The 12,763-nt window shown below is 26.7% G+C and overlaps 1 protein-coding gene across 1 annotated transcript in view; it reads left to right on the top strand.

Moving 5' to 3' along the window:
- Positions 1–523: 523 nt before the first annotated feature.
- The window catches only part of LOC142320294 (lachesin-like), an 884,028-nt gene continuing 871,788 nt past the window's right edge, over positions 524–12,763 (top strand). The window contains exon 1 of the mRNA XM_075358001.1: positions 524–641. Within this exon, the coding sequence (XP_075214116.1) occupies positions 566–641 (76 nt within the window). The 5' untranslated portion in view covers positions 524–565. The remainder of the gene's footprint in view (positions 642–12,763) is intronic.

Raw genomic sequence — 12,763 nt, 5'->3', positions numbered from 1 at the left:
TGGCTATAATTTACTATAATTTTCATCTTATTTTCATGTTAACGAATTTTTTGGTCATTTTATATATAAAAAAATTAAGGTTATGATTTATCTAATATTAAAAACAAAATAAATAAAAATAATAATAAAAAATACAAAAGTTGCGTACGCAACTTTGAAACATTGTTGATGCGCGCGCATTAGTAAAAAAAGAGAAGCGGGAATACAAGTTACAGCCAGTGTGCCGACTACATCTGCTCGCGTTGTATCTCAATTTTGCTTCAGTTCGTCCGTGTCTTGCATCCGATACACATCGTATTGTTGCTTGTTCTGTGGATCTTTTTATCTCCGTCCTGTCGCGAAGTTTTGTTTACGTGTTGGCGCGAATGTTTTTTTTAAATAAAATAATATTAATATTTTTAAAACAATAAAAAGGCAATTGAATTAATATAAATGTGTTTAATTATTTCAATGTGAATTTTAATAGATTAAAAAAAAAAAATCTTATTTTTTTACGTAAGAGAAGTACTTTTATAATATTTAACAGATTTTTTTAAAATTAATTTTATTATTTTATTTTAAAATAATGTGGATACCAAATACAAAAACATTATTATTCATCGTTATGAGTCTGGAACTAATATCAGCTGTGCCGGCTAGAGGTCTGTGTGCGTGTGTTTATTTTTGTTAATTAAACAAGATATGTTGTATTAGTAAATTATGATTTATTACAGATTTAAAAAAAAAATATGCATGAACCATTTACGCTATAAAATTTAGTAATATTTTCATTATCATGTCGGTAATTTTGTTTTTAAACTTATATATTGTTGGTATTCTATGCTATTACACACATATTCTACAATTCGGTAAATTTACAATCGATGAAAAAAAAGGAGTTTCCTTAATGTGTACAGGTATTCTCAAAAAATAAAAGTTACTTTACAATTTTTTTGTTAAAAAATGTATCATAAGGGACACAAAAATATTTGTTCAACTGTCAGGGGAAAATAAGCAAGAAAAGGGAATGTAATAAATTTTCTTCTATGTGGTATAAAACGTGATAAAAATAAAAGAGTACGTAAAAAATACGGAAGATAATTTTTCCGGCCTATACAGCCAAATAAAAGAAAACACATAGAATACAAAAATATTTTTAGAATTTAGGGTGGCAAATAATCCAATCTTTATGGTGATCATACAAGACAAATAATTTTATTCGTAATAACAAATTAACATCCTCAGGAACTAAATATTTAACAGAAAATAATTATAATTATAGAACTAGTACGGCTTAACAGCCAAGGCAAACTAAACCAAATAAATTCAGCTAAGGAATTTTTGTTAAAGCCTATGAATATAGTCATATGAAAATTTAACATCGTCACTCATCTTCTTTCATAAAATTTACTGAAACGTTTTTACATGCGTTCGTACTGGGGAATCACATGTTAACCTTCCGAGTTAGTACTGAACAGTTTACCGTTGGTTGAAATAAAAATTTTTATTTTACGTCCTCGTTTCGGGAAAAAATTCAACCATTAAAATTTTTCTGCTGTATTAGTTAGTTTAATAACAGATGATCTTCGTAAATTAAATACGTATTACGTATTTCCCAGTATTATTAGTAGTCATAATAATTTTATCGATCTGAATTAGGTATGAATAAGTACAGAGGAATGAATTTTGTATATAAAAATTATTCAGGTTAATAAACATGTTTTCTACTATTTAATATTTGTCATACGTGTTCAGAAAATAATGCTAATAATCAATAGAAAATTAAAATTTACAAAATTATAACTTTTTATGAACGTTAAAGTTGGAAGAAAGGTGACTGACTATATCTTGCTACAATATTTTTCCTTAGCATTTTTCCATTTTAAGGATTGCGGTGATGATCCATGATGTTTTTTTACACTAGGAAATTTCTGTACTATTCGGTTTCCATTATTTGCAGGCTGATAAAGTGCCTTATGAAGTAATTGATTTATAAAAAATAAGTTTAACATATTTACTGTTAAAAATAAATAGCCTTTATTGGTAGAAGAGTTTACATAGTAATATAAAGATTAAATATACTTCAGAATTATCTCATTTTGAAACTAAATTATCCACTCGCATTATCGAGGTTAAACTGTTGTAAAATTAAATTACTTTAAGTCGATATAAATTTATGTAGACTAAATTGTGATTCGATTTAAAAAATCTTTCACAGCTGTTTGCCGTAATACTATCTTACAACCCACAACTAATTTACTTTTTTGAGCTTATTAATTTTTTAATAAGATTGAGTCAAAAGTATGGAAACCCCTCGACACCTTTAAAACCGTTACAGATAGAATACTGTAACTTCAGTATAAGGTATCGGTTAACTACTTTACCTTTTGACGGGAAATATAATTTCAACCTCTTCTTGTGGGGTGGACTTCTTGTGAAAGGGGGTTGTAACTCAAATATTTTAAATAATAACATTCTTTGTGTGATATATAATTTTAAAGTACTCTTTAAAATTTTCTTTTTAAGACAAGAAAAATAGTATAAATAAAAACTTGGTACCGATGTCTGTATCCAAAATTGCGACGGGATAAAATTTGAATTTTGAAAATTACTAAATTCAGTAAGTTCAAATAATAAAATTAACAAAAAGAAATTAAACTAAATTAATTTTAACTATTAAATTCAAATTAAAAAAAAAAAATAATTATTTTACAACACAAAAAATTGTTTTTGTTCCAATTTAATGAGTAAATAAATAAAACTACGGTCATCTAATCATGCTGATCAACTGGATATCGATGGTCTCTTTCAATTGTTTCAAAAATGAAGCAATTCATTGTCTTGTATATTCCATTTAGAGAATTTCATTACTGTATTGTTATTTTCTTATGAGAATTTATTGTGATGGTTGGCTAATTGACTTTGACTACCTTTACCGCAATTGTAAGACACATTTGTTATTTATAACTTTTTTACCGTTTATTTTATTGAATTAGTTTTTTCTGCATTGTCTGCTAAAAATGCTATTAATATGTCACTTAGTGAATAGGAGAGGGTCACGCATTTAAGGATGAGGGTCTTTGGTGATAGAGTTAGGTTGTATAATGAAGTTAGTGAATTGTTCAATGCAAGATTTAATAATCGCAACCCTATTTCAAAAGGTACAGTGTCCAAAAACTAGCAAAAGATATGAAGAAACAGGGAGCATTAATAATAAGGGAAAACTGGGGAGGCCTAGATTTGCAACAAATAACTAAACAACAAATCGTTAGAAATTTTGCAAGAATTTATTGAGAATTCTCATTCCTCGACTAGAACAGCAGCACGAAAACCAAAATTGAGTGATTCGAACATTAAAAAATGAACATTTCAAACCCCTCAAAATTCTTCCGGTGAAAGAACTTAATAGAGATGACTACAAAGACTTGAGTTATGAGAAATTATGATGAACAATATTTGTGCAGATTCTGATTTATTACACAATATAGATTTTAATAATGAGGGCACTTTTTTCTTAAAGGCAATTTAAATCACCATAATTATCGATACTGGACTGATATTAACTCACACTGGGTATCATGAGACACATACACAGTATCAAGTCAAAGTCAATGTATGATCAGGTATTGCTGGTGGACAATTATTATAGGACATTTATTTCTTGATGGAAATTTAAACGCAATGAGAAATATGAGGCTTTGCTTCTTAACCATATCGTTCCAAATATTTAAAACGTTGTTGGCTCCAACTTCCATAATATTTAGTTTCAACAAGATGATTTCGGTCTTCAGGTACGTGAAATTTTAAATGGAAGATGGATTAGCCGAAGGCGTCAAATAGAATGGCCAGCGAGATCACTTGGCATGTCACCATCGGATTACATTCTATGAAATCGCTTAAAAAGTATTGTTCATAAAACGTATTCTTAAAAAGTATTGTTATCATCATAATAAGCCTCAAGATATTGATGATATACAAAATAGAAATACAGTAGTGAATCGGTACAAAATATCACTAAAGAATCATTGAATAATGCAGTATCTTCATTTGCAACCGACTGGTACACTTTTAAACAATAGAAGCAGAATATTTCGAACATTTATTAAAATTAAATACAAGCAAACGTTATGCTAATAAATAAATAAAATAATAAATAAATTTATTCGATAATATCCATTCAACCAATTTTTATAAATTTATTTATTTGCGATAACTTTTCCTTAAATTATCAATGTAATCTTTTTCAAAACTCAAAATTATTCCGCTGCAATTTTGGGTACAGACTGGCCACCCCTTAAAAAGGTATTGAAATTCTATTTATCGTCAAAAGATAAAGCAGTTGACCGATACCTTATCCTCAAAGTTACAGTATACTTTCTGGAACGGTTTTAAAATTGTTGAGGGTTTCCATACTTTTAACTCACTCTCTCTCTCTCTCTCTCTCTCTCTCTCTCTCTCTCTCTATATATATATATATATATATTTCTTTAAATATTGTTTGAAACTAGTTTAAACAGAAATTTGTTTAGTGGGATTAACTTATCTTTATAAAATAAATAAATATATGTGTATATAAATTATTAAATGCATTTAAATTTATAAATTAGATAAATTTATAAAATATATTCTATCGGTCATAAAATTTAAATAATATGGACTACATAATTTAATGCAAGCAAACTTTTTTTTAATGTACTATTTTCAAACAGACCTTCATTTGATTAACCAGCAATTTTTAGTTTTATACAGGATGAAGGTTTTATTTACTTATTTTTATACTGATAACAGGATAAAATTTTGGGACTTTTACATAACAAACTTAATGTATTAAATTATCTATTCATTATTTCGATGGAACAAGTAAGATATTTAATTGTGATAAATAAATGAATTAAATATTTATAAGTTTATAGTAATAACAGTAATTTATTTATTTAATTTAATACAATAGAACACCTACTTAAGCCTCTTTGTATGCAACACAAAACAATTATGTACAGATAACTACAAAAATTGAAAAAATAAAACAAATACAATCATTATACACATTCCACCAGAAAAAGCAGAGCACAAACAATAATATAATTAAAATAAAAGTCTATTTTAGTCTTTGCCTATTCATACAGGAAACTAATCGGTACAGGGCATATTATCTATGAGAATATTACCTTCTTAATTAAATTAAGGAGGTAATATGATAATGTATTTTACACATTTCTGAGCATTGGCCAAAAAATAATCCTGATTTATTCATTATTATTCTAATTTGATTTAATCGTCCTGGTATTGTGTCTATTTAATTCCTATTGATGGAATTGTTCATGAATGAACAAAAAACGTAAACGTTTGAATCTGTTTTCATTGAACTGAAAAAAGTCAATTTCCTCATTGTAAGAATCGACTACCTCTTTACATCGCTCATTAGGTGACAGATCAGACCTTCGATCATACAAAAACGATTTTCCTTAATGAGAAACGTAGTACCCGAATCTGAATATCTGATTCTTGGAAAAATTTGCGTGCAGCAGACGATAAAAATGCAGGGTATCCCCCAGACGTCTTCTATCAGCAAGAAGAGAAAAGTCGAATTTTTGATGGATACATTTTTTCGTCACAGTTGGCGGGAAACGAAACTTTCTCACGAGAGAAACCTTTCCGGAACACTCAAAATCATAATACAGGATATTTTTGGTCACGATTCCAGATGACTACAATATTCAAGATCAGACTTCACAATTGATTTGTATAGAAGAATAGAATTAACACAAGTGTTCTCGCTTGTAAAGTTACGCGCCATCCATTTTAATACACCAAGGTTTCTCCCAGCTTTACTGACTATTCTCTTCACGTGTTTTACTAACAGAAGCTTTTCCTCAAACAAGATTCCTAAATCCCTCACTTCATGTACTCTATTCATAAGTACATCATCAGGGCTGTAACTGTAATACGAGGTGGAAATCTTCCTTGAGAATGATACAACCTGAGTTTTTTTCCACGTTAATATTAATAATAATAATTTTATTTTTGTTTTGTGCAATAAAACAAAAAAAATAGCTGTTTTTTAGAACAGCTATATATACGAATTGGTATATTGCACAAACAATTCGGATATTATAAAACACGTACACGAAAGTTACACATAATTCAAAATACGCATAAGTAATATGAATAAAATAGAAGATAATCTACTCAAAACATAATCTTGGTATTACAATATTATAATAATAATGTATATATATATATATATATATATATATATATATATATAATAATAATAATAAGAATAATAATAATAATTTCAATAAGAATAATAATAAGAGTTTTTAATTCAGTAATTATAATTTTAATAACAGTAATAATGATTTAACAATGATAATAATTTGCATAATAATAACAATTTTTTTTATTATATAAAAGTTTTTAAAATTAAAAATAATAAGCGAAAAATTAAAATCCAAATAAAAATTTAACTAAGAACAAGCAGAAGTCATTAGTCAATTTTATGGTAATCCAACTCCAATAATGTGTTTCAACCGTCCTTTAACATACCAAAATATAAACTTCTAAGGTCATTAACAAAATTATTCCTTGGTTGAAAAAATCTATTTTTATGAAATTGTCTACTTTTTTTTTAATCTTCGGAACCATCGTTAGGTATTGCTTCAAAGGATGAGTCGATTGATTGGTAGCGTGTGAAAATGCCATGCCTGACCGGGATTCGAACCCGGGACTTGTCTACTACAGTAGTAGTCTTCTCTATGTCGTTATAACAATAATAATAATAAAGTAATAAATATGAATTCAAAAAATTAGGTGGGCTTGCACAACATACCGATGGATAAGACCGCAATGCTACGAAAGACTATTATCAACAGATATTTACATTATCGGTACTGATAATAAAAATATTTTCCTCAGACATCCGCATGAAAAGAACAAGAAGTACAACTTGAAATCAGAACTTGAATTTTGAGAAAGAGATATTTTTTGTTTATCGTCTACTGATATTTTTTTACCTTAAAAAATTCCATGTCATCCTCTAGAATGTTCCTCAAGATAAATGCGTGTCTTTTGTTTTTTTTTCGAAGAACATTTTTGTTAAAAGGAAATATTGAAATTTTAATTAATTTTTCGATGGGGATCCCAAATCCATATATTAGTTTTGAAAACATCACCCATGCTCAAAAATTTAGTTTTTGTATGAGGACTAAGCCATTGAACCACAGGTCCGATTATGTTTTAAATTTAGTTCTTCCTATTAAAAGGATGGTATTTAGGAGATGTATTAACTTTGCAGTCCTATTCCATAATATTAATTTGTTCCTATAAACAAGAAAAATTTTTCCAAAACATTTTCTATGATTTTTTTTAGTATTATGAAAATTATCTTATTAGTAATTTTTTAAAATACATAAGCCATTAGAAAATATGTAATGTCTATGTTTCGGTGGAAGATATACATATATATATGATAAATATGTTGTACACACAACATATTTATAAGTTTCATGTAAATTAATTACATAACATTTTTTTTATAATTATTAAGATTTCTATTTACATTGTGCATGAAACGTTGACTGTAAGGACTTTTTTTAATTTTTAGAAAAAAATGCTGATATATTATAATTTGTTATGCATCATCCGAATTTAATTTCATTCTTTTTTAATCGAAATTATAATCGAATACTAAAGGTTTTTTGAGTACTTTCAAACCGTTATTGTTATTATTATTTTTTAAAAACCTTAAATACCAAACCTTTTCCTTAAAACCTTTTATAAAAACCAATAAAATATGCTCATGTAGTAAATTTTTAATAAAAAAATAAGAATTTACAAAACAACACCAAAAACATTGTTTTACATTTTTATTGTTCAACAATAAAAATTTAAAACCGTTTGTAGATTTTTTCCTAAATTTTCTAGCAACCTAGGCTTTTAATGAGTGAGTAAACGGGTATAATTTTGTTTGATTTAACCAACCTATCTACTACGGAGGCTGTAGTATAAGTTCGGCAATAAATTATCAGTGTATTATGAAACAGAGCATCCAACTATATACTCGTATGCGTGAAAGTATGAAGAAATTTTAAACAAGTATACGGAATTTTTTAATTTCGCTAGTTCTAACTGAATGATATTTTACTATTGTATTTCTTTAACCTTGAGAATTGTTTTATAAATTAATTTTGTTGTAGATACTTTTTTAAATTATTGTTTAATATCTTTAAAATGGAGAAGCTTATAATTACAAGCTTTGCTACCGTTACACGCTTATATTAGCTTTTGATGTCAGAAAATCAGACGAATGTGTGTGTTTTAGTCAGCTATAATAAATATATTAATATAAATACAATTTAAAAGGATAAAAAAAAGGATAGAAAATTTAAAAGGATTTTTTGAGATTATTAGTAGCACAGTGAAAAAAAAGAAGATTTTTGATTTCTCATACTTATTCATATAACAGGCTTAGTTGCATTCGGGGAAAGAGTAATTAACAGTTTTTTATTTTTAAATCCTGGAATTCGACTATTTTACTGAAAGGTCCTGAAAGCAATTTGTTGATCCGTAGATTTCATGACGACCATCTCGACTCAGGTGAACAAGATTGAAACATCACATTATTTTTAAACAGTAACACATTAGTAAATATTATTAGTAGTAGTAGTAGCAATGTTTATATCTAACTTTAACTTAAAATATTTATTGGAGCCATCGCCTCTTTTTAAAATTTCCGTTTTGGACAAAAATAAGAAAAGAGAATTTAAAAAGTGAAAAAGTAAACATTGCAATTCATAACATTTACAGGCAATTTTTGTTAAGTCGTAGATAAAGTACATATATATCATTGAACCTGGAGTTGAAATTTATTTGTGATTTACTACTGAGCGTATGCTTACTAAATGAATACAGGAAAATACCTGATTGAATAAAAATTAAAGAAATTCAAATTTCATATAACTCAAAAATTTCAAATTCAGACTTATATGTATACATTTACATTTAGCATATTTATATGCGAAACGTATACTCCTCATAAATAATTAGTGTATATAAAGGCAAAAGTAAATAGAATTGTTAAATAAACTGTTCTCATAATGTTCATAAAATGAACACGTAATATAAAATTCTAACTTTCCGTTTTAATGTTATTATTACATAAAATACGATGTGTAATTGGCAAGTATTTTAGTATTCCTGCATATACTTTTACTCATATTACAAATTTTAATAATAATAAATAATGTAATTACAAATTATAATAAAATTCTGTTAAATTCCATTACTTTGACAATAATTTACGTTTGGATTCATTGTTTTCATTTGCGTTAATTATATTTGTGCAAAGATTGGTACGGAGGGAGAAAATTAATCTCGACTACGTCAAATATCATCTCTGTCCTTCAGGCTATTTATTTTATGTTAACCTATCTTTAGTATGCTTCACTTTTAAATAATACAATTTACATAACATCAAATTTTAATTAAATTTATTTAATTAATTCATAAACAGTTATGATATTTTAAATGTTTTACATTGTCATTTTATAAAAATTATATTTTTGTTCATTGGTTTTAATATGCTATTTAATTTTTTCTTTATATGAGTATTGTTAAAAAATGATTAATAGTTTTAATTTATTAAAACTTTGTCCTGAGAGGAATTTAGAAAATAAAACCTTAATAAACAGTATGTACTTTTACAAGTTTCAGTTTTATTTATGGAAAATGATAATATTTAAGTCACGAAAAAAAAATTATCTTAGAAAACATTACTCCATCCTTTATTCTCGGTTTAACCTTACAGAATTGTCGCAACAATATGGAGCGGAATAAAAAAAAAATTAGTAGAGCTAGAATACTGGAAACAACTAAAAAAAGCGCCTAATTCTAAAAACCTAAGACTGGAAGAGAATTTTACTGAATTTTCTCAAGCAATCATTACTGAAAACGCGCAACCCTTAATTTGGTTTATCCTGAGACCTCAAAAACTATTTGCTATCACTTTATGTTGGGCTTTGTTTGCTGGATATGTAAAGGATTTTCTATGTATATGTACAGTTATATGTTCAAATAAAAATATTCATAATTTTAAAACAATAACGATAAAAAGTTAGTCTTAAATTATACCTACAAGTTTTCAATTTGATTTACCAGAAATTTTGTACTATTTTCATTAAAAAAAAAAACGAATAAATAAAACGCAATTTTTTTAAATTGTACTATTTAAATTGGATTTATTATTTCAATGGATAGACTTTATAATTAAAAATTCTATTCTAATTACTAACTGAAAATAAACAGCTAATTTTAGTGATATTAAATTATAATTGTAATTACACTTGTAACAAATTAAAAGAACTTAGATAAATACTACAGATATATTATAATAATTTACGAATCAATGACTGTCGATACTAAAAGGATTAATGGTTTATTGTGTAAAGTAATTGATATATCTCTAGAACTATAAGGTACAGCATTAAAAATTATTACATAGTAATACGAAGTAAGTTATAAGCATATAATCGTGATTTTGGACTAATCAGATTTTTAAATTTAGAATTGTAAACTATTAAATAATCGCATGCAAATACATAAACACCTAGACGTAACAAACTGAATAAATAAACTGCAAGATGTATATTACAACGGAAGTATATGGAATATTTTCGATTAATAACAGAGATAATGAGTATACCAGTTCATAAATCTTTTATCTTTACATCACGATAGTGATCATCGGCTAATCATAATTGATTATTGTGTGGCTAAAAATTACGATTAAAGATTATTGTAAAGGGAAAATTATGACGTTAGCAGGTTAAACAGCATTAACAGAATAGACATGATCTCCATATAACTAAACAAACGCACGCACATGATAATTCAAAGCGACCTTAATAATAATATATATTACTAACAGGAGTTACACTTATTCTGAATGATTTTTCTTAATATTTGTAAAACTATGCCACAAAAGTTGAAAAAATATCGCCTGTTAGTCAGTCAATCATTTTTCAAAAAAAAAAGAAAAAGTCAAATTGACAAATAGCGTGCATGACTAAGTTTATGAAATATGATAAAAATTATTTATACTTTTGAATTGAAAAAAGAAAAAAACCACTGTTATTGTTAACAATATCCTCACTCAGTATACCATCAAGGATTATATTAATTTTCCATTAAAAAAATTTAACTACTTATTTCTGGATTGTTCTATATATTTTAATATTTTATAGTTTCGTATGGAAGCTGAACACATATGTATAACGTATCAGGTACAAGCATGCTAAACTGATATACCAAATCTATTAAAGAGTTATTCATGAATAAGAGCTCTGAAAATAATCTAGATTATGATGTACGCTTTTGATAGTATTTCAGTGCAATAAACCGTCCGGATTTGATAGTGTTTTAAACAAAAAACGCGCGCTCTCGGTATTTTCCTGGCTTTGAAGCAATTCGTTTTTTTTTAAACCATCGGTATAATTTTAGGTAAAGGTCATTGATTTATTTTATTGGTAGATCTTCATGAATAGTTTTGTTTGATACGTGATTTAATTCATCAGTCTTTAATGGATCGACGGCAACGACTGAGGAAATTTTGAAAAGCTTATTTTTATATTATTAATCTGGTAATCAGAATCATTGAGATAGAAACCAATATAAAAGAGGTTGTATATTTCACCAAACGTTTAGAGTGAAATAGAATATTTGTTCCACATTAATAATGATTTATTAAATTATAACCTTAGGCAGCCCACAGAAACACAGATTCGTTACTCAAGAAAGCGAAAGAAAATAATCCTCTCAAGAAGAATAATAATTACATTATTTTTGATAGATCGGCGTTAATATACAAAAATATAACCATAATTCTAATATTTAAAGTACATGAGGCTCAAATTTAAAAACTTGAGAAAATCATTCTGTTGTCAGCATGTGGAACAAGAAGAGTTTATTATGAGGGTATAATATCAGACGTGAATTCGCTGTACAGAAAGGGCGCTAGAATTGTAAGAAAATTTCATATCTTGATGAACGAGTGCAATGAATAAATATTTTTGGAGGAAACGGAATTTTAAATGGAGAACACCGTGCCGTATGCAGTTTTGGTTACATAAGTAATATAAAAATAGTAAAAATACATAAATTAAAATTTATTATGACTATTTAGTTTTTATTTCTAACAGTTTAATAATTTTTATTTTTTGGATGAATTACATTAAACATAATGAAACTAAAAACAAAAAATGAATGAGTTAATCATAGTATGTTTGGATTTCTCTGTGTTGTTTTTTGCTGTCTATAATCTGAAATTGGCATTAAAAATCTCGTATTTATTATGAAAAGACGTTTCTTACTGAGAAATTAAAAAACAAAACCGTTACAACGGTAGTTGTTGGGTGACTTGATTCGAGATGTACATAACTTTTGTAAATGTTATAGCCGTATGTATAAAACGTAAGGTTTGTGTAAGTGGTGTGATATTGTATGTGTTTGCAAGGTTTGTGTAAGGTTATGCAAGGTTTATGCAATAATAAGAAAATATACAGCGGTTTAATGTTTTACATTATTCTGAGGGGAGATTGTTAAAATTATACATAAACATATCTAGCCCACCAAAATATCGTACTGTAAACAATTTATTTTCCAATATGTATGAACTGATGTGAAATATCATAAGTTAGATTGTTTTCTTTAAGCACGTATTTGATACTTTTTTTTAAGACCTAAGAGATTAAAATTTACTGGTTTAAAAATACGTTTTATAAGAGTT

The sequence above is a fragment of the Lycorma delicatula genome, chromosome 2, assembly GCF_047948215.1.
Source record: "Lycorma delicatula isolate Av1 chromosome 2, ASM4794821v1, whole genome shotgun sequence".
Lineage (NCBI taxonomy): Eukaryota > Metazoa > Arthropoda > Insecta > Hemiptera > Fulgoridae > Lycorma > Lycorma delicatula.
This window is presented reverse-complemented; position numbering and strand designations above follow the sequence as displayed.